This window comes from Cherax quadricarinatus, chromosome 9 (assembly GCF_038502225.1).
Source record: "Cherax quadricarinatus isolate ZL_2023a chromosome 9, ASM3850222v1, whole genome shotgun sequence".
Lineage (NCBI taxonomy): Eukaryota > Metazoa > Arthropoda > Malacostraca > Decapoda > Parastacidae > Cherax > Cherax quadricarinatus.
The window spans coordinates 52,988,443-53,012,445 of NC_091300.1; the positions used below are offsets into that span (position 1 = coordinate 52,988,443).

Below are 24,003 nucleotides of genomic sequence, written 5' to 3' on the forward strand. Positions count from 1 at the left end.
CTGTTGTTTTTAGTAACTGTGGGACGACCCCCGTGTCCATGCTACCTCTCCATAGGATGGTAAAAGCTTGTGATAGGAGCTTCTTGAAGTTCTTGATGTACACGGAGTTCCATGAGTCTGGCCCTAGGGCTGAGTGCATGGGTATTTCATTTATCGCCTGTTCGAAGTTATTTGGTGTCAGCATAACATCAGATAGGCTTATGTTTACCAAATTCTGTGGCTATCTCATAAAAAACTCATTTAGATCTTCAACTCTCAGTCTGGTTAGTGGCTTGCTAAAAACTGAGTCATATTGGGACTTTAGCAGCTCACTTATTTCCTTGCTGTCATCTGTGTTGGTCCCATCTTGTTTAAGTAGGGGCCCAATACTGGACGTTGTTCTCGATATTGATTTATCATACGAAAAGAAATGCTTCGGGTTCTTTCGATTTCTGTGTTATTGTACTGGAGTGTTCTTCTGTGTTTTTTAAATGTACTGGTCTTCTGTGTAATTGCACTGGAGTGGTCTTCTGTGTTATTTTAATGTACTGGTCTTCTGTGTTATTGCACTGGAGTGGTCTTCTGTGTTATTATACTCATCACACACACACGTTATTATACTGTATTGGTCTTCTGTGTTATTGCACTAGAGTGGTCTTCTGAGTTATTGTACTGTAATGCTCTTCTGTGTCATTGTACTGTACTGGTCTTGTCTGTTATTGTACTGCACTGGTCTTCTGTGTTATTTACTGTAATAGTCTGAAGTTTGCCTGGAGAGAGTTCTGGGGGTCAACTCCCAACTCTTCGTGGATCAGGGCCTGATCAACCAGACTGTTATTGCTGGCTGCACGCAATCCAACATATGAACGACATCCCGGCTGGTCAGGTACTGACTTTAGGTGCTTGTCCAGTGCCTGCTTGAAGACAGCATGGGGTCTGTTGTTAATCCCCCTTAAGTATGCTGAGATCAGTTGTACAGTCTTGGGCCCCTGACATTTGTTAAGTTGATGCTTTACGCTCTAGTCGCACCCCTGCTTTTCATTAAGGTGACGTTGTATCGTCTTGTGTGTTATTGTACTGTACTGGTCTTGTGTGTTATTGTACTGTACTGGTCTTGTGTGTTATTGTACTGTACTGGTCTTGTGTGTTATTGTACTGTACTGGTCTTCTGTGTTATTGTACTGTACTGGTCTTCTGTGTTATTGTACTGTACTGGTCTTGTGTGTTATTGTTCTGTACTGGTCTTCTGTGTTATTGTATTGGAGTTGTCTTTTGTTATTGTACTGTACTGGTCTTCTGTGTTATTGTACTGTACTGGTATTGTGTGTTGTTGTATTGTACTGGTCTTCTGTGTTATTTTACTGGAGTAGTCTTCTGTGTTACTGTTCTGTACTGGTCTTGTGTTATTGTGCAATAAACCAATTTCTAACTTACCCCTACTCTCTAAAATCTTTGAGAATTAATTCATAGACGAATTTATTCCTACCTCATTTCAAACAACATATTACAACCCTGTCAGTTTGGATTCAGGAATAATAAAAGCACAAATGATGCTATTATACACATGCTATAACTAATATATACCGCTCTCGAGAAGAAAGAAGCCTCACTGGGATTTTTCATTGACTTATGTAAAGCTTTTGATACAGTCAAAACCTCGGGTAGTTTCAAATTTTGGTTGGATAAATATATGAATGTCCGGGTTGGATTTGAGTGGGACTTGCATATGAGTGGATAGAATTATCAGAGCTTATTTCTTGGGTGGCACTGAAAGCTGGGTTGGGCAAATATTTTGTTAGTAGGATGGACTGTGAAGGACTTTCCTAGTATGGGCCAAGAGGCCTGCTGCAGTGTTCCTCCTTTCTTTGTTCTTATGTTCTTAAGTATGTGGGAAATAAACATGCAAGCTCTGTAATTTAGGTTATAATATCTGCCACATCCTCTTTGTTTGGCGTAGATGCGGATGTTGATATTTATTTAATCGTGATTGTGGATGTGGACGCGGATATCTCATTTAGAAAAAATTGAGGATGCGGATGTAAGAAATTGTGTGGATGTTCCGTGGATGCGGATATGGATATCCGATACATCCCTATAAAGTACACAGGTCGGTACATGAGTCAGTCTGAGAGAGTCATGGTCACCCTGGCAATTAAGGTCTCACATTAGTTTTCTGATGCCTAAGACATAAGAAAAACATAATAATCTTCTCACTATGATTATAATCATGTAAAGTACCAGAGGTGAAATGGGCATAACAGAGGTGAAGAGAGAGGACAAATGGAGGGGAGAGATAGAGGGGGAGGGGAAGAAAAGAGAGGAGAGATGGTGGAGAAGGGGGAGGGGAAGAAAAGAGAGATGTTTAATAAACATCTGGTAGTAGTGTTAAACCTCTTGGTATATGACATTGGTAAGCTGTGAAAAAAGACATATAGGTAAACATTTAGGACTTTTTATTTTAGAAATATTTGTGTGGTGCATACGAGTCAGGTTATGCTGAGCTGCAGATGGTTGAGGTTGAGTTTGCTCACACAGCTTATTCCACAATCTCCTACATGGATATATTTGATGTAGTAAATAAATGCCAGTTAGGAAAGCAAAGAATGTGTGCAGCAAGTTGTGTCCAATAGAGAGAAGTGGGAAGCTAGACTTTTAACACTTTAAGGTTGTATTATGTATGAGCTCTACACAAAATTTGGAGATTTTATTGCATACATGGCAGCATGCAGAAGCCATTTTCCATCATTATTTTAAGAGTATTAGGAAATACACAAAACACACAGGTTTCATACCATTTATTATAAAATTTCAGAGCTTGAGTACACTTGAGATTTACTATTATCACTCTAAATTACATAAAAATGAATTTAATTTTATATTTCTTATGAAACTGATATGCTTTGGACATATTAAAAATAAGGAATTACTACATTTTGCAGCTTTTAAAAATACTGAAACTTGCATAAAATTTAAGTAAAAGATAATAAAATTATGTTTAGATTTCTGAACACAAACTGTTCACAACAAACTGAAATTAATACATACTATTGACTTTATTCAAAATTATAAAATGTAATTTAGTTCATAACTAAAATAAAATAACTGCCAGTGTCAAGCCTGAGAAGGAAAGTCTACAGGTATGGTTGCCATCCTGGAAACAGTTTTGAAAGATTGGAATGGTCAGTTGCCTGCTGAATGAGTCCATTAACTTGTTCAGCAACAGTACGTGAATATCCGTCCTCAACTCCCGCCAACTTCTGCTGTACTCTAAGTACTACACGGTCAGCCATTGATACAGAGGTAACACAATCTGTATGTAAAATAGTATACTTATTCAAAATATTATCCACTTGGATGATTTTGAAAGACATTTTATGTAAATAAATATAAAATATGTACTATGCTGTAGCGAATATACAGTCCTGTATACTACAGGTTCTGCTCGACTTATGATGGGGTTACATTACCACAAATATTCTAAGTCAAACATGAATATATTCTAAATTAATAAGTAAATAAATAACTACTGTCACTGAAAAAGTAAATAAACAAATACTTAATGAAGCTAACTAAATACTGGTATTGAAAAATAAATAAATAAATAAATACAAGTTAGGGACTTGCCACCTTCATGTTGAATAATTATCTTAAGTTTCATCTCTAAAGTAAATGCTTTTGTACCATTGTAAAGTGGAAACATTGTAAAGTGGAAACATTGTAAAGTGGAACCATTGTAAAGTGGAAACATTGTAAAGTGGAAACATTGTAAAGTGGAAACATTGTAAAGTGGAAACATTGTAAGTCCAGGAGCACCTGTATATAAAATTTATGACATAAATGTAGAGGTCAAGCTAGTGTTAAGTCGTTGCTTTCAACACTGCTCCCCAGACTTGTGTAGTATATAATGATTACATCTACTTAGGGAGCAAGGGGCTAGTAAGAACTTCTCCTGTATATATTACTAAATTTAAAAAGAAAAACTTTCATTTTTCTTTTTAGGTCACCCTGACTTGGTGGGATATGGCCGGTATGTTAAAAAAAAAAAAAAAAAAAAAACTACTACTCTACCACCATCATTTGTCATTAATACTCATCATCAGTATGGTCATCACTAACACTCATCATCATCATCATCATCCTTTGATACATTTAACCCCTTCAGGGTCAGTGTCATACTAGTACTGCTTGCACGCCAGGGTTGGTGCCGTACTAGTACGCGTAAATTCTAGCACCTTCAAATCTAGCAAGAAAAAGCTGGTAGGCCTACATATTAAAGAATGGGTCTGCAGGGTCAGTGTGCACAGTATAAAGAAATCCTGCAGCATACATTGGATAATGAGAAAAAAAAAAACTGTGTTTTTGGTTTAAAACAGTGAATTTGCAATGCATTTTTATATGGTATTTATGGTTGTATTCTCGTTTTCTTGGTCTCAATTTATAGAATGGAAGACATATTACAGAAATTGAGATGATTCTGATTGGTTTCACAATGAAAAGTACCTTGAAATTGAGCTCAAAGTAGCAGAAATGTTTGATTTTTGCCAATGTTCAAAAGTAAACAAATCATGCCATGCGTCCAATACACATTAACAGGTGAGTCTAATATTCTTTCACAAGTGTGCTGATATTATTTATACCATTTTTACACTAAAACAGTAGTCTGCATAACAGTAAATCTTATATTTTTTGGTGAAAATAAAAGTTCAAAGTGGAAAGCAAAAGAAATGTAAGAGGGGCGTGGGGACATGACTAATGAACAGAGAAAATGTTATTTTAATGCCAGGAATGTCTGCCTTGTTTATTCTGGACCCTATTTGGAAATTGGCATCTTTTGAAATATGTGTGAAATTGGCAAAATTGCCAATTTCTGACCACTTTATTGGATAGTTTAAATCGGTAATTGGCTGGTTTCTTGTACTCATTTGATAGAATAAATGGAGTTCAAACAAAATAGCTATGATTTTTGTCGACTGGTGCATTTGAATTGGCCAAAAATAGGGCTCAAAGTGGGTGAAATCACCAATGCATGAACATCGTCGAGACCGCTAACTTTGTGTAAGTTTTCTATCAAATTTCATACTTTTGGTGTCATTATGATCGGGAAAAGATTCTCTATCATTTCATAAGAAAAAATAATTTTTTTTTTTTTTCGAAAAATTTTTGACCCTGAGAACAAGTTTAGGAGATGGCCTCTCGACCCTGAAAGAGTTAATACATGTATATCTTTGAAGGATTTCAAGAGTTTTGCTAGTCTGAGAGCTGGGCCCTGGGCCAGATGTGGCTGATGCTTGCCTGATCAACCAGGCTGTTACTGCCGTCACCTGCTCGCCCACAAATCCATCACAGCCTGGTTGATCTGCTACTTGGATGAGGTACATGTCCAATTTCCTCCTGATAACGACTACACTTGTTTTGACAATGTTTCTGCTATCTTGTGGAAACACCTTAAATCATTTGGATCCACAGATGTTGATACAATGTTCTCTTATTGTGCCCATAGTACACCTCTTTTTCACTGGGTTTATTTTACACATTCTCCCATACCTCTCAGTCCAATGTGTTATGGCAGTGTGCAGATTTGGGACCGGGCCCTCAAGTACCTTTCATGTGTGTATTATCATGTCTCTCCTCTGCTCCAGTGAGTACATATTTAGGACTTTATAGTGTTCTCAGTAATTTAAAAGCTTTATTGGCTCTATGAAGACCCTGAAAGAGCTATCAAGACTGAACAATACTCATAGCAAGAGAACACAAGTGGTTTGAAAACTCACCACTGGCACTATTTCTTGTTTCAAAAATTCTCTTTATCCAACCTGTCATTTTCTCGACTTTCATGATTTTTCAAGGGTATTTGGTATGAGCAAATGGTGATACATAACTGTGGTGAGTGTTTTTATCTATACCTGGAGAGGGTTTCGGGGATCAAAGCCATGACGATAACAAACAGTAAGTGGAAACTAGAACCATACTAAGAATTTTACTTTGTTAATGCTGGATTTTGTTCGGTTAAGTACTGTTCTCCTAAGTAGTAGGTTGGTAGACAGCAACCACCCAGGGAGGTACTACCGTCCTGCCAAGCGAGTGCAAAACGAAAGCCTGTAATTGTTTTACATGATGGTAGGATTGCTGGTGTCCTTTTTTCTGTCTCATGAACATGCAAGATTTCAGGTACATCTTGCTACTTCTACTTACACTTAGGTCACACTACACATACATGTACAAGCCTATATATATACATACCCCTCTGGGTTTTCTTCTATTTTCTTTCTAGTTCTTGTTCTTGTTTATTTCCTCTTATCTCCATGGGGAAGTGGAACAATACTTCCTCCGTAAGCCATGCGTGTTGTAGGAGGCAACTAAAATGCCGGGAGCAAGGGGCTAGTAACCCCTTCTCCTGTATATATTACTAAATGTAAAAGGAGAAACTTTCGTTTTTTCTTTTGGGCCACCCCGCCTCGGTGGGATACGGCCGGTGTGTTAAAAAAAAAGATTCACTTTTAGATGATATTCACTTTACGGCAATGGTCTAGAACCTAACCCTCTGTATTAGTGAGGTATGCCTCTATTGTCTAGACACACTAAATGCCATAGCTGTGTTCACTTTCTTTATAGTTTAATTCACTTACTAAGTGCCTGGTCTTCATCATCTCCAGTGGCCTGAAGATGAGCAACTTGCTGTGGTGAAAGTGTCCACTGGTGTAGAGGATCATGACGTAAAACTTCTACAAGTGTTACCAGCACTTCCCCTGAGCTGCGTAGGACCCCCAGTGTTGCCTCACAACACTGCCGAAGTGGACCTTCCACTCCCATCACGCCCAGTCCATCTATTATATCCTAAAGTACAAAATCAAACAACTTGCAAATTAGATCAATTACGTCAAGAAAGGTTCTACAGTGGAACCTCGGTTTTCATAAGTCCTAGTCTGTATGAAAAACTATAGTTATTCTCTATAAAATGTATTTTTTGTTAACATTTTTCGGTGTCTGGAATGGATTAATTTGATTTACATTATTTCTTATGGGAAATATTAACAAAAAATACATTTTATAGAGAATAACTATAGTTTTACATACAGACTAGGGCATATGAAAACTGATGTTCCACTGTAATATGAAAGTAGCAATGGGAAAATAATTCTCAATAAGACAAAAATAATTTAATAGCAAGTTACAAGCTCAGGACAATAACAACATTATATGTTACATTATATACTCATGTGACAGTTGTCAACATAATTACCTGAGTCATGCGAAAAGGGACAGTTTCGGGAGTTGGTAAAATTTTGCCAAGTTCAAAGGCAATTCCTAGGTCAATGTGAATAAGTTCTGCAGTACTCTTGTCCAGAAGAATATTTTCTACATGCCTGTCTCCTAGTCCCAATATGTAGCCCACCATTGAGTTAGTAGCTACTGACTTTGTATATGCAAGACGACGCTTGTACCATTCATGGGGCGACGGATAATTTTCCATGAAGAAGTGACGGAATACTGGATGAAAATGCTCCAAAATGTCCTGAAAAAAGCATTAGACAAATTAAAAAATATGTGAAATATTTTTATAACACTAAAAATCAATGAAAATGCAATCTTCAGAAATAACATTAATGCAAAAGAACATGTAAAAAGAAGGAACACTGCAGCAGGCCTACTGGCCAATGCAAGGCAGGTTCAAGTCCCCCACCAGCCCAAGCCAATGCCCCAACCTAGTCAGGTCGGGTCACATTCACTTAAGGAAGGAGCACGGCATCTGACCTAGTAGCACAAGCTAGTCAGGTCCCTACTCAAACCTACCCATGCCCACTCATGTATTTATGTAACCTATTTTTAAAACTTCCAAACGTTTTAGCTTCTATGACAGTACTCGGAGTTTGCTCCACTCATCCACAACTCTATTACCAAACCAGTGCTTTCCTATATCCTTCCTGAATCAGAAATTTTCCTACATAAAAACCATGCTGCGAGTCCTGTCTTGGCTAGATATTTTTAGTACGCTATTTACATCCCCTTTATTTATTCCTGTTTTCCATTTATACACCTCAATCATATCTCCTCTAATTCTATGCCTTTCTAGAGAGTGCAGATTCAGGGCCTTCAGTCTATCCTCATAGGAAAGATTTCTGATACATGGGATTAACTTTGTCATCCTCCTTTGTAATAAACTCTTCAAAATACCTATCCTCAGGACCAAGTCCAGATTATATTTTAAAACTCATTAATATGCAGTTTTTCTTACAAGTATTTATCAGTTGAAGAAGTTGTGGCACCACTGTAAATGAGTAATTTACTTTGAGTAGAAGTACTACATCCTTACTGGCATCTCTCAAACTCACAAGTAGAAGGAAGACATGTGGCACCTATGATGTACTTTTGATTAGTTTATGAAAAAATTCTACTTTTGCAGGTCAGCCTGGAGCTAGGCTTTAATGTTGACTGTTAGAGATCTCATCTCCCAGGTGTTCCAGAAATACAGTGGACCCCCGCTTAACGATCACCTCCCAATGCGACCAATTATGTAAGTGTATTTATGTAAGTGCATTTGTACGTGTATGTTTGGGGGTCTGAAATGGACTAATCTACTTCACAATATTCCTTATGTGAGCAAATTCGGTCAGTGCTGGCACCTGAACATACTTCTCGAATGAAAAAATATCATTAACCGGGGGTCCACTGTAGTTCTGATATTTGCTGATAGCAGGTTAAATAGACCTGGGCCACAGATGGTGACAGTATTCTCTTTGTGTCAATGATACCCCTGCCCTTCATTTGGTCTATTTTACACTTCCTCCCATATCTCTTTCTCCAGTACATTGTTTAATAGTGTGGAATTAGGGAGTAGGCGCTCAAGTATCTTCCGTGTACAGTGGACCCTCAGGTAACGATGACATCGGATAGCGATAAAATCGGATAGCAATGCGTTTTAGCATAAAAATATTGGCTCTACCAATGATGAAAAACCCGGTTAAGGACAATCGTCCCGAACGCATCCGCCTGTCCGTCCGGCCCGAGCGCGCCTTCAGCTAGTGTGCCATTGTTTACAAGCCAGTGTGGACAGTTCCACGCATACATTCGATACATTTTGTATTATTCCATTGTTTTTAGTGCTTGTAACTGCTAAATAAGCTACCATGGGCCCCAAGAAAGCTTCTAGTGCCAACCCTGTGGTAAAAAGGGTAAAGTGTGCTATCGAATTGAAGAAAGAGATAATCGCAAAGGGTGAAACTGGAGTGCGTGCCTCCGAGCTGGTCCAGTTGTATAACAAACCCCAATCAACCATCACTACTATCTTGTCCAACAGAAAGGCAATCAAGGAAGCTGTTGTTGCAAAAGGTGCAAGTATGCTTACAAAACAGAGATCACAAATACTCGAAGATGTGGAGAGACTGTTGTTGGTGTGGATCAACAACAAACAATTATCAGGAGATAGTGTTTCACAGTCAATCATATGTGAAAAGGCAAGGCAGTTGCATGCAGATCTCGTTAAGAAAACGCCTGGAACTAGTGTTGATGTTGGTGATTTTAGGGCCAGCAAAGGTTGGTTTGAGAGATTTAAGAATCGTAGTGGCATACACAGTGTGAAAAGGCATGGTGAGGCTGCCAGTTGTGACCAAAATGTGGCTGAAAATTATGTGCAGGAATTCAAGGAGTACACAGACACTGAAAAATTAAAATCCCAGCAAGTATTTAATTGCGACAAAACAGGCCTCTTCTGGAAGAAAATGCCAAACAGGACCTACATTACACAGGAGGAAAAAGCACTCCCAGGACACAAGCCTATGAAAGACAGGCTAACTCTAATGTTTTGTAGTAATGCTAGTGGGGATTGTAAAGTGAAGCCTTTACTCGTGTATCACTCTGAAACTCCCAGAGTGTTCAAGAAAAACAGTGTCACCAAGGCTAATTTGTGTGTGATGTGGAAGGCAAACAGTAAGGCATGGGTCACTAGGGACATTTTCCATGATTGATTCTATCATGTGCTTGGCCCCACTGTGAAAAAATACCACCTGGAAAATAAGTTGGACCTCAAGTGCCTCCTGGTATTAGACAATGCTCCTGCTCATCCTCCAGACTTGCAAGAGCAAATTTTGGGGGGCTGCTGAATTTCATAAAAGTGAAATTTTTGCCTCCTGCAGCCCATGGACCAGCAGGCCATTTCAAATTTCAAAAAACTGTACACCAAAGCAGTGTTTCAAAAGTGCTTTGAAGTGACCACAGACACTAAACTGACCCTAAGAGAGTTTTGGAAAGATCACTTTAGTATCCTCAGTTGCATAAACCTTATAGGTAAAGCTTGGGAGAGAGTGGCTTGCCCGACTTTGAACTCTGCTTGGAGGAAATTGTGGCCACAACATGTACAAGAGAGAGATTTTGAAGGGGTTGGGGCTAACCCTGAGGAGCCTATGCCAGTTGTGGAATCTATTGTGTCATTGGGGAAGTCCATGGGGTTGGAGGTTAGCGGGGAGGATGTGGAAGAGTTGGTGGAGGACAACGATGAAGAACTAACCACTGATGAGCTGCAACAGCAAGAGACCACAGATGAGGAAATTGCTTCAGAGGAGGGGTGAGATAGATGGAGGAAGTTGCCTTCTTCAACGATTAAGGACATTTGTATAATGTAGACAAAGGTGCAAGCCTTTATGGATGAACATCACCCTGCCACAGCTATTGCAAGCCGTGCTGGTGACTTTTACAGTGACAATGTTGTGGCCCATTTTAAGAAAATCTTAAAGGAATGCCAGAAACAGAACTCCATGGACAGATTTTTGGTGCAACGGAGGTCCAGTGACTGTCCAGTTGTTTCCAGTGGCATTACAAAAAGTAGGGAAGTAACTCCAGAAAAGGACTTGCTACCTAAAGTCCTTATGGAAGGGGATTCCCCTTCCAAACAATAATACACCTCCATCATCTCCCCTCCTCCCGTCTCATCACTCATCAATAAATCTTCAATAAAGGTAAGTGTCATTTATTCTTCATGTAGTATTTATTCTTCATGTATCATTGTTGTCTGTGTAGGAAATTGTATATTTCATGTGAAAAAAAAAAATTAATACTTTTGGGTGTCTGGAACAGATTAATTGGAATTTCCATTATTTCTTATGGGGAAAATTAATTTGGCTAATGATAAAATCGGTTAAGGACAAGCTCTCTGGAACAGATTAAAATCGTTACCCGAGGGTCCACTGTATTTATATCTTAGTAGTTTAAATGCTTTGTAGGCCCTACACAGATAGTTAACAATCTCTGTACCTTTTCCTGCAGTGCTGTATGACCCTAGTGGGTTTAGTGTTTCTTTTTGATTATACAGTGAAACCTCGGTTTTCATGATTAATCTGTTCGAAAAAGTCTGATGAAAACTGAATCGTATGAAAACGGAAGTAATATTTTCCATGAGAAATAATGAAAATACAATTAATCCGTTCCAGACACACAAAAATATTAACAAAAAATACATTTTATAGAGAATTTTCTTCAAGAGTTGTCTCCAACTAGGGCATACGAAAACCGAGGTTTCACTGCAATAATAATGTACCTTCTCCAGCTCTGATCCGTCTTCTGCCTTGAATGGAACCATCAACAAGGAACAATATTCTAAGTGAGAGAGTCCAAGTGATTTGAAGAGTGTTACCAATGGCATTTTTCTCATTTTCAAGGTTTTCATTATCCACACTGCTGTTTCTTCTGACTATTGCAGCATTTTCCTCATAGTGTTCTCTAACCCTTTGACTGTTTCGGCCGTATATATCGGTCTTAGGAACCAATGTTTTTGACGTATTAATACGTCAAAATTCTAGTGGCTTCAAATCAAGCAGAAGAAAGCTAGTAGGCCCACATGTGAGAGAATGGGTCTCCATGGTCAGTGCACACAGTATAAAAAAAAATCAGGGAGCCAGTGGTGCATTGTGGGAGTGCCATTTCAGTAATCCTTGTTCAGCTTACCTAGTGGTAAGAAATATCTGACTACCCAGCGAATCTGGGACTCTTCTCTTCCCAAGTGATAGTTCTAACACAGATGGAAGTGTCTCTGAAGATGAATTTCATGGTTTTGAGGAGTTTGTGACCGAAAGCAATGCCCAGGATACCAGAAAGAAGGAAGGAAGGAATTAAGAAAGGAAGAGATGAGAGGAAGGAAGGAAAGAAGAAGTAAGGAAAGAAGGAAGGTAGAAAGAAAGGAAGGCAGGAAGGAAGAAAGGAAGAAAAGGAAGAAAGGAAGAAAAGGAAGGAAGGAAGGAAGGAAGGAAGGAAGGAAGGGCAGTGAGGAAGAAGGCATCGGACCCCATGGGTGTTGACAGGCAGTAAGGGTAGTGAGTGATGGTATAATTTATCATTTTGACAGCAGCCACACCCTGACTCAGCATATTTATAAGTTCAAACACACACACAACAACAAGCTTCCAGAGCTAATAACAGTTCTAGGAAAGTGTCTAGTGACTATATATGTGTATAAATATTATAGAAACCAGAAGGAAGGAATAAAGGACGAGGTGAAAGGAAGGAAGGAAGGAAGGAAAGAAGAAAGGAAGGAAGGAAGGAAGGAAGGAAGGAAGGAAAGAAGAAAGGAATGATGGAAGGAAGAAAGGAATGACAGAAGGAAGAAAGGAAGGCAGGAAGGAAGAAAGGACGAGATGAAAGGAAGGAAGAAAGGAAAGAAGGAAGAAAAGTAAGGAAGGAAAGAAGGAATGATGACACACGACCATTTACCGAGGATAACTACCTAACATAACTGCTTCCTACTACTTTGAAGAAAACTGCCCAGACGAGGTGTTGTCTATACACATACAAAAAAAAAAAAAAAAAAAAAAAAAAATGCTCACAAAAATGCTGGGACACTCATTTTATGTGTGAGAAGTATAAAACACCACTGTTTATGAAACCATGTTTATGAAACCATGTTTCAAAGAGTTCCAAAAGCTGCAGAACTTCTAGGAACATGTCCAGTGACTGTACATTTGTATACATATTATAGAACAACAGTAATTAAAAATTTTTTGTACTGTTGGTTTGTGTAAACAAGTATGTATTGCAAACAATATAATGATAATAATGTTTGTGTGGTTATTGTGTTGCATACATCATGTGTATATATGTACACTGCACCTTACTTTGGTCTCACACGCAACATAAGTTACTTGGAAAAAAAAATATCGGAAAATACAAGAAACCTTCGAATGGGAGTAAATATAAGTGTACCGGGTTAGTGGCATTCGCCACTGTTGGCATACACGGCTCATTTTCTGCCAACTTTACGTCTTTATATCTTGGCAAGTACTGATCGCAAAAAAAAATTTTTTAGGCTTAAAACTCAGCAAATTAATCTTAACATTTTGGTAAGAAAACAATTTTTTATTTATATATTTTGTGACACAGGGAGACAATTTCAGAACTGGGGTTGCGACAGTCAAAGGATTAAATAAGTCATCCGATAATATTATACCCAAGTCTTTCAAATGTTCTTTTTGTTTCCTGGGATGGTCCTATTGTATTTTGTTTCCTGGGATGGTCCTATTGTATTTTGTTTCCTGGGATGGTCCTATTGTATTTTGTTTCCTGGGATGGTCCTATTGTATTTTGTTTCCTGGGATGGTCCTATTGTATTTTGTTTCCTGGGATGGTCCTATTGTATTTTGTTTCCTGGGATGGTCCTATTGTATTTTGTTTCCTAGGATGGTCCTATTGTATTTTGTTTCCTGGGATGGTCCTATTGTATTTTGTTTCCTGGGATGGTCCTATTGTATTTTGTTTCCTGGGATGGTCCTATTGTATTTTGTTTCCTGGGATGGTCCTATTGTATTTTGTTTCCTGGGATGGTCCTATTGTATTTTGTTTCCTGGGATGGTCCTATTGTATTTTGTTTCCTAGGATGGTCCTATTGTATTTTGTTTCCTGGGATGGTCCTATTGTATTTTGTACCCAGTACTCATTTAGAATTCTTTATTCTTTCTCTGTCTGAGCAATTACAATTTGTCAACACTGGACACCATGTTATTTTCTACTGCCTATTGGAAGACTATGTTTTTTTTTGGCAAATCTTTTGTCTTTTGCTAAGTTAACATTCAAGCCTATTTAGATGTCATCTTCAAAGGAGTCTATGAAGCTATGGCTATGGGGATGAAAAATTATAATGGTGCCAGGACCATGCCTTGGGGAACTAAGCATTTGACTTTGCTATGACTATATTTTGTTGCTTTACTACTCTGGTGTTCTGTTTATTAGAAAATTGAATATCAATTTTCCTAATTTTTCTGTTATAGGTTTTGACCTTATTTAATTGTCAGTTACTCCATGATCGTCTTTGTCAAATGCCTTTGCCAGGTCTGTGCAGATCAAATCTTCCGAAACGTTCATAATTTTATCGTGATTTAACAGTTGAGACAAGCATGATCATCCTGCTCCAAATCATTGTTAACTTAGTTGAATACATACATGCTTTAAAATAATTTTTTATTTGTCATTTCACAAACTTTTCAAAGACTTTTATGATATGTGATGATAATGCTACTGGTCCGTAATATTTTACCAGGTCTCTACTGTCTCTCGTGTAAAGCAGTAGGTTTTTCTCCAATGAAAACTGAGAGTTCGTGCTAGAGCTACTTTGCCCTTCTTTATAAATACATAACGAGTTTCATAAATGATGGCTCGGTGCTGGCAAGTTTATGCTCATGTTAGTCACTTTTACTATTTAACTTCATATTCATCACTAGAAATACTGAACTCACTGAAATATTATATACAGCTATATTTACTCTAATGAGTGAAATATTTACATTAATAATACTAACACTATCAATAATAATTAGCTGAACATAGTGGACTGTTTGTGGTAGGTTTACACTAAATTATTTGCCATCAAATGTTTATGATTCAATATAAACAACAAGAAATTATGAAGCACCTTAGAACACACCTTGAACCTTGGAGGCACCTTAGAACACACCTTGAACCTTGGAGATACCTTAGAACACACCTTGAACCTTGGAGGCACCTTAGAACACACCTTGAACCTTGGAGACACCTTAGAACACACCTTGAACCTTGGAGGCACCTTAGAACACACCTTGAACCTTGGAGACACCTTAGAACACACCTTGAACCTTGGAGACACCTTAGAACACACCTTGAACCTTGGAGGCACCTTAGAACACACCTTGAACCTTGGAGATACCTTAGAACACACCTTGAACCTTGGAGGCACCTTAGAACACACCTTGAACCTTGGAGGCACCTTAGAACACACCTTGAACCTTGGAGACACCTTAGAACACACCTTGAACCTTGGAGGCACCTTAGAACACACCTTGAACCTTGGAGGCACCTTAGAACACACCTTGAACCTTGGAGATACCTTAGAACACACCTTGAACCTTGGAGACACCTTAGAACACACCTTGAACCTTGGAGGCACCTTAGAACACACCTTGAACCTTGGAGACACCTTAGAACACACCTTGAACCTTGGAGGCACCTTAGAACACACCTTGAACCTTGGAGACACCTTAGAACACACCTTGAACCTTGGAGACACCTTAGAACACACCTTGAACCTTGGAGACACCTTAGAACACACCTTGAACCTTGGAGACACCTTAGAACACACCTTGAACCTTGGAGACACCTTAGAACACACCTTGAACCTTGGAGGCACCTTAGAACACACCTTGAACCTTGGAGACACCTTAGAACACACCTTGAACCTTGGAGACACCTTAGAACACACCTTGAACCTTGGAGACACCTTAGAACACACCTTGAACCTTGGAGGCACCTTAGAACACACCTTGAACCTTGGAGACACCTTAGAACACACCTTGAACCTTGGAGACACCTTAGAACACACCTTGAACCTTGGAGACACCTTAGAACACACCTTGAACCTTGGAGACACCTTAGAACACACCTTGAACCTTGGAGACACCTTAGAACACACCTTGAACCTTGGAGACACCTTAGAACACACCTTGAACCTTGGAGACACCTTAGAACACACCTTGAACCTTGGAGACACCTTAGAACACACCTTGAACCTTGGAGACACCTTAGAACACACCTTGAACCTTGGAGACACTTAGAACACACCTTGAACCTTGGAGACACCTTAGAACACACCTTGAACCTTGGAGACACCTTAGAACACACCTTGAACCTTGGAGACACCTTAGAACACATCTTGAACCTTGGAGACACCTTAGAACACACCTTGAACCTTGGAGGCACCTTAGAACACACCTTGAACCTTGGAGGCACCTTAGAACACACCTTGAACCTTGGAGGCACCTTAGAACACACCTTGAACCTTGGAGACACCTTAGAACACACCTTGAACCTTGGAGGCACCTTAGAACACACCTTGAACCTTGGAGACACCTTAGAACACACCTTGAACCTTGGAGGCACCTTAGAACACACCTTGAACCTTGGAGACACCTTAGAACACACCTTGAACCTTGGAGGCACCTTAGAACACACCTTGAACCTTGGAGACACCTTAGAACACACCTTGAACCTTGGAGACACCTTAGAACACACCTTGAACCTTGGAGACACCTTAGAACACACCTTGAACCTTGGAGACACCTTAGAACACACCTTGAACCTTGGAGACACCTTAGAACACACCTTGAACCTTGGAGACACCTTAGAACACACCTTGAACCTTGGAGACACCTTAGAACACACCTTGAACCTTGGAGACACCTTAGAACACACCTTGAACCTTGGAGACACCTTAGAACACACCTTGAACCTTGGAGACACCTTAGAACACACCTTGAACCTTGGCGACACCTTAGAACACACCTTGAACCTTGGAGACACCTTAGAACACACCTTGAACCTTGGAGGCACCTTAGAACATACCTTGAACCTTGGAGACACCTTAGAACACACCTTGAACCTTGGAGACACCTTAGAACACACCTTGAACCTTGGAGATAGTTTAGAACACACCTTGAACCTTGGAGATACCTTAGAACACACCTTGAACCTTGGAGACACCTTAGAACACACCTTGAACCTTGGAGACACCTTAGAACACACCTTGAACCTTGGAGACACCTTAGAACACACCTTGAACCTTGGAGACACCTTAGAACACATCTTGAACCTTGGAGATACCTTAGAACACACCTTGAACCTTGGAGACACCTTAGAACACACCTTGAACCTTGGAGACACCTTAGAACACACCTTGAACCTTGGAGACACCTTAGAACACACCTTGAACCTTGGAGGCACCTTAGAACACACCTTGAACCTTTGAGACACCTTAGAACACACCTTGAACCTTGGAGGCACCTTAGAACACACCTTGAACCTTGGAGGCACCTTAGAACACACCTTGAACCTTGGAGACACCTTAGAACACACCTTGAACCTTGGAGACACCTTAGAACACACCTTGAACCTTGGAGGCACCTTAGAACACACCTTGAACCTTGGAGACACCTTAGAACACACCTTGAACCTTGGAGACACCTTAGAACACACCTTGAACCTTGGAGACACCTTAGAACACACCTTGAACCTTGGAGGCACCTTAGAACACACCTTGAACCTTGGAGACACCTTAGAACACACCTTGAACCTTGGAGACACCTTAGAACACACCTTGAACCTTGGCGACACCTTAGAACACACCTTGAACCTTGGAGACACCTTAGAACACACCTTGAACCTTGGAGACACCTTAGAACACACCTTGAACCTTGGAGGCACCTTAGAACACACCTTGAACCTTGGAGACACCTTAGAACACACCTTGAACCTTGGAGACACCTTAGAACACACCTTGAACCTTGGAGACACCTTAGAACACACCTTGAACCTTGGAGGCACCTTAGAACACACCTTGAACCTTGGAGACACCTTAGAACACACCTTGAACCTTGGAGACACCTTAGAACACACCTTGAACCTTGGAGACACCTTAGAACACACCTTGAACCTTGGAGGCACCTTAGAACACACCTTGAACCTTGGAGACACCTTAGAACACACCTTGAACCTTGGAGACACCTTAGAACACACCTTGAACCTTGGAGACACCTTAGAACACACCTTGAACCTTGGAGGCACCTTAGAACACACCTTGAACCTTGGAGACACCTTAGAACACACCTTGAACCTTGGAGACACCTTAGAACACACCTTGAACCTTGGAGACACCTTAGAACACACCTTGAACCTTGGAGACACCTTAGAACACACCTTGAACCTTGGAGACACCTTAGAACACACCTTGAACCTTGGAGGCACCTTAGAACACACCTTGAACCTTGGAGACACCTTAGAACACACCTTGAACCTTGGAGACACCTTAGAACACACCTTGAACCTTGGAGACACCTTAGAACACACCTTGAACCTTGGAGGCACCTTAGAACACACCTTGAACCTTGGAGACACCTTAGAACACACCTTGAACCTTGGAGACACCTTGAACCTTGGAGACACCTTAGAACACACCTTGAACCTTGGAGGCACCTTAGAACACACCTTGAACCTTGGAGACACCTTAGAACACACCTTGAACCTTGGAGACACCTTAGAACACACCTTGAACCTTGGAGACACCTTAGAACACACATTGAACCTTGGAGACACCTTAGAACACACCTTGAACCTTGGAGACACCTTAGAACACACCTTGAACCTTGGAGGCACCTTAGAACACACCTTGAACCTTGGAGACACCTTAGAACACACCTTGAACCTTGGAGACACCTTAGAACACACCTTGAACCTTGGAGACACCTTAGAACACACCTTGAACCTTGGAGGCACCTTAGAACACACCTTGAACCTTGGAGACACCTTAGAACACACCTTGAACCTTGGAGACACCTTAGAACACACCTTGAACCTTGGAGGCACCTTAGAACACACCTTGAACCTTGGAGACACCTTAGAACACACCTTGAACCTTGGAGGCACCTTAGAACACACCTTGAACCTTGGAGACACCTTAGAACACACCTTGAACCTTGGAGACACCTTAGAACACACCTTGAACCTTGGAGACACCTTAGAACACACCTTGAACCTTGGAGACCCCTTAGAACACACCTTGAACCTTGGAGGCACCTTAGAACACACCTTGAACCTTGGAGACACCTTAGAACACACCTTGAACCTTGGAGACACCTTAGAACACACCTTGAACCTTGGAGGCACATTAGAACACACCTTGAACCTTGGAGACACCTTAGAACACACCTTGAACCTTGGAGACACCTTAGAACACACCTTGAACCTTGGAGACACCTTAGAACACACCTTGAACCTTGGAGACACCTTAGAACACACCTTGAACCTTGGAGGCACCTTAGAACACACCTTGAACCTTGGAGACACCTTAGAACACACCTTGAACCTTGGAGACACCTTAGAACACACCTTGAACCTTGGAGGCACCTTAGAACACACCTTGAACCTTGGAGACACCTTAGAACACACCTTGAACCTTGGAGACACCTTAGAACACACCTTGAACCTTGGAGACACCTTAGAACACACCTTGAACCTTGGAGACACCTTAGAACACACCTTGAACCTTGGAGGCACCTTAGAACACACCTTGAACCTTGGAGGCACCTTAGAACACACCTTGAACCTTGGAGACACCTTAGAACACACCTTGAACCTTGGAGACACCTTAGAACACACCTTGAACCTTGGAGGCACCTTAGAACACACCTTGAACCTTGGAGGCACCTTAGAACACACCTTGAACCTTGGAGACACCTTAGAACACACCTTGAACCTTGGAGGCACCTTAGAACACACCTTGAACCTTGGAGACACCTTAGAACACACCTTGAACCTTGGAGACACCTTAGAACACACCTTGAACCTTGGAGACACCTTAGAACACACCTTGAACCTTGGAGACCCCTTAGAACACACCTTGAACCTTGGAGGCACCTTAGAACACACCTTGAACCTTGGAGGCACCTTAGAACACACCTTGAACCTTGGAGACACCTTAGAACACACCTTGAACCTTGGAGACACCTTAGAACACACCTTGAACCTTGGAGGCACCTTAGAACACACCTTGAACCTTGGAGACACCTTAGAACACACCTTGAACCTTGGAGACACCTTAGAACACACCTTGAACCTTGGAGACACCTTAGAACACACCTTGAACCTTGGAGGCACCTTAGAACACACCTTGAACCTTGGAGACACCTTAGAACACACCTTGAACCTTGGAGACACCTTAGAACACACCTTGAACCTTGGAGGCACCTTAGAACACACCTTGAACCTTGGAGACACCTTAGAACACACCTTGAACCTTGGAGACACCTTAGAACACACCTTGAACCTTGGAGACACCTTAGAACACACCTTGAACCTTGGAGACACCTTAGAACACACCTTGAACCTTGGAGGCACCTTAGAACACACCTTGAACCTTGGAGGCACCTTAGAACACACCTTGAACCTTGGAGACACCTTAGAACACACCTTGAACCTTGGAGACACCTTAGAACACACCTTGAACCTTGGAGACACCTTAGAACACACCTTGAACCTTGGAGACACCTTAGAACACACCTTGAACCTTGGAGACACCTTAGAACACACCTTGAACCTTGGAGACACTTAGAACATACCTTGAACCTTGGAGACACCTTAGAACACACCTTGAACCTTGGAGGCACCTTAGAACACACCTTGAACCTTGGAGACACCTTAGAACACACCCTGAACTTGGAGACACCTTAGAGCACACCTTGAACTTGGAGACACCTTAGAACACACCCTGAACTTGGAGACACCTTAGGACACACCCTGAACCTTGGAGGCACCTTAGAACACACCTTGAACCTTGGAGACACCTTAGAACACACCTTGAACCTTGGAGACACCTTAGAACACACCTTGAACCTTGGAGGCACCTTAGAACACACCTTGAACCTTGGAGGCACCTTAGAACACACCTTGAACTTTGGAGGCACCTTAGAACACACCTTGAACCTTGGAGACACCTTAGAACACACCTTGAACCTTGGAGACACCTTAGAACACACCTTGAACCTTGGAGACACCTTAGAACACACCTTGAACCTTGGAGACTCCTTAGAACACACTTTGAACCTTGGAGACACCTTAGAACACACCTTGAACCTTGGAGACACCTTAGAACACACCTTGAACCTTGGAGACAGCTTAGAACACACCTTGAACCTTGGAGACACCTTAGAACACACCTTGAACTTGGAGACACCTTAGAACACACCCTGAACTTGGAGACACCTTAGGACACACCTTGAACCTTGGAGGCACCTTAGAACACACCTTGAACCTTGGAGACACCTTAGAACACACCTTGAACCTTGGAGACACCTTAGAACACACCTTGAACCTTGGAGACACCTTAGAACACACCTTGAACCTTGGAGACACCTTAGAACATACCTTGAACCTTGGAGGCACCTTAGAACACACCTTGAACCTTGGAGACACCTTAGAACACACCTTGAACCTTGGAGACACCTTGAACCTTGGAGACACCTTAGAACACACCTTGAACCTTGGAGGCACCTTAGAACACACCTTGAACCTTGGAGACACCTTAGAACACACCTTGAACCTTGGAGACACCTTAGAACACACCTTGAACCTTGGAGGCACCTTAGAACACACCTTGAACCTTGGAGACACCTTAGAACACACCTTGAACCTTGGAGACACCTTAGAACACACCTTGAACCTTGGAGGCACCTTAGAACACACCTTGAACCTTGGAGACACCTTAGAACACACCTTGAACCTTGGAGACACCTTAGAACACACCTTGAACCTTGGAGACACCTTAGAACACACCTTGAACCTTGGAGACACCTTAGAACACACCTTGAACCTTGGAGACACCTTAGAACACACCTTGAACCTTGGAGACACTTAGAACACACCTTGAACCTTGGAGACACCTTAGAACACACCTTGAACCTTGGAGGCACCTTAGAACACACCTTGAACCTTGGAGACACCTTAGAACACACCCTGAACTTGGAGACACCTTAGAACACACCTTGAACTTGGAGACACCTTAGAACACACCCTGAACTTGGAGACACCTTAGGACACACCCTGAACCTTGGAGGCACCTTAGAACACACCTTGAACCTTGGAGACACCTTAGAACACACCTTGAACCTTGGAGACACCTTAGAACACACCTTGAACCTTGGAGGCACCTTAGAACACACCTTGAACCTTGGAGGCACCTTAGAACACACCTTGAACTTTGGAGGCACCTTAGAACACACCTTGAACCTTGGAGACACCTTAGAACACACCTTGAACCTTGGAGACACCTTAGAACACACCTTGAACCTTGGAGACACCTTAGAACACACCTTGAACCTTGGAGACACCTTAGAACACACTTTGAACCTTGGAGACACCTTAGAACACACCTTGAACCTTGGAGACACCTTAGAACACACCTTGAACCTTGGAGACACCTTAGAACACACCTTGAACCTTGGAGACACCTTAGAACACACCTTGAACCTTGGAGGCACCTTAGAACACACCTTGAACCTTGGAGGCACCTTAGAACACACCTTGAACCTTGGAGACAGCTTAGAACACACCCTGAACTTGGAGACACCTTAGAACACACCTTGAACTTGGAGACACCTTAGAACACACCCTGAACTTGGAGACACCTTAGGACACACCCTGAACCTTGGAGGCACCTTAGAACACACCTTGAACCTTGGAGACACCTTAGAACACACCCTGAACTTGGAGACACCTTAGAATACACCCTGAACTTGGAGACACCTTAGAACACACCTTGAACCTTGGAGGCAGCTTAAAACACACCTTGAACTTGGAGACACCTTAGAACACACCTTGAACCTTGGAGACAGCTTAGAACACACCTTGAACTTGGATACACCTTAGGACACACCCTGAACCTTGGAGGCACCTTAGAACACACCTTGAACCTTGGAGACACCTTAGAACACACCTTGAACCTTGGAGACAGCTTAGAACACACCCTGAACTTGGAGACACCTTAGAACACACCTTGAACTTGGAGACACCTTAGGACACACCTTGAACTTGGAGACACCTTAGGACACACCCTGAGCCTTGGAGACACCTTAGGACACACCCTGAGCCTTGGAGATACCTTTCACATCAATATTCCATCCAAGAATTACACTTAAGAAAGCAGATTACACACTATATAAAATGAACTGCCCTTTACAATGAAGTGTTATAAACATGCTTCTGTGAATGTGGGATATATTTTATCCCAGATCCAGCTTGATCAACATGTCACTCCATCAATAACTAGACTATACTTGATTCATATTGGTTTATAACACACAGCTAAACACTGTCCCATAGTAAGCACTGAACAAACATTGTCTCATAGTAAGCACTACATCTGCCTATACCAAACATGTCTCTGGTCTCATGGTATATAATTCAACATTAAGTATATCACTGTGCTTATACTAGAACAGCTACCACTCAATATTCGCTATGTGTCATATAATCTAATAAACGGTCCTATGGTCTTACTAACATACAACATTAACTTCCTTGTGGTATATACAGTGTCTGAGTCATTTTATTTCTTTTTTATTAACACACAGGCCATCTCGCACCAAAAAAGAAAAACTTTCATCATTCGCTCCATCACTGTCTTGCCAGAGGTGTGCTTACACTACAGTTATAAAACTGCAACATTAACAACCCTTTGAGATTGTCTGAACAAATACCCACACTATATTAAATAGACTTTTTCAAGATGCATATGTACCTACCATCCTACATACAACCACTCGTACTTACGACCATACTGTTTACAGTTTAGCTTATGTTATTTTGTACTTTTCTGTTCATGCATACGAATGTTTTTGTATAATTTCACAAATACGAATGTTTTGTATGCAAATATACAACTGTTGGTGTTGTACGCAGTGTTTCTCCTAAACCTTACAGTATAAAATACAATACTAAAAGCATGAGGTTCGATTTACGTCCATTTTGACT

At 41.2% G+C, this 24,003-nt stretch overlaps 1 protein-coding gene across 4 annotated transcripts in view; it reads right to left on the reverse strand.

The window, feature by feature from the left end:
- Positions 1 to 2,880: 2,880 nt before the first annotated feature.
- The window catches only part of tefu (Serine/threonine-protein kinase tefu), an 844,515-nt gene continuing 823,392 nt past the window's right edge, over positions 2,881 to 24,003 (reverse strand). For 2 of the 4 annotated variants that reach the window (XM_070083426.1, XM_070083425.1), the window contains exons 55-57: positions 7,220 to 7,492; positions 6,606 to 6,813; positions 2,881 to 3,289 (exon numbers count right to left, since the gene is read on the reverse strand). In XM_070083426.1, coding sequence (XP_069939527.1) covers positions 3,111 to 3,289; positions 6,606 to 6,813; positions 7,220 to 7,492 — 660 coding nt within the window. In that variant the 3' untranslated portion in view covers positions 2,881 to 3,110. The remainder of the gene's footprint in view (positions 3,290 to 6,605; positions 6,814 to 7,219; positions 7,493 to 24,003) is intronic. The other 2 variants (XM_070083427.1, XM_070083428.1) reach the window with 1 other exon arrangement.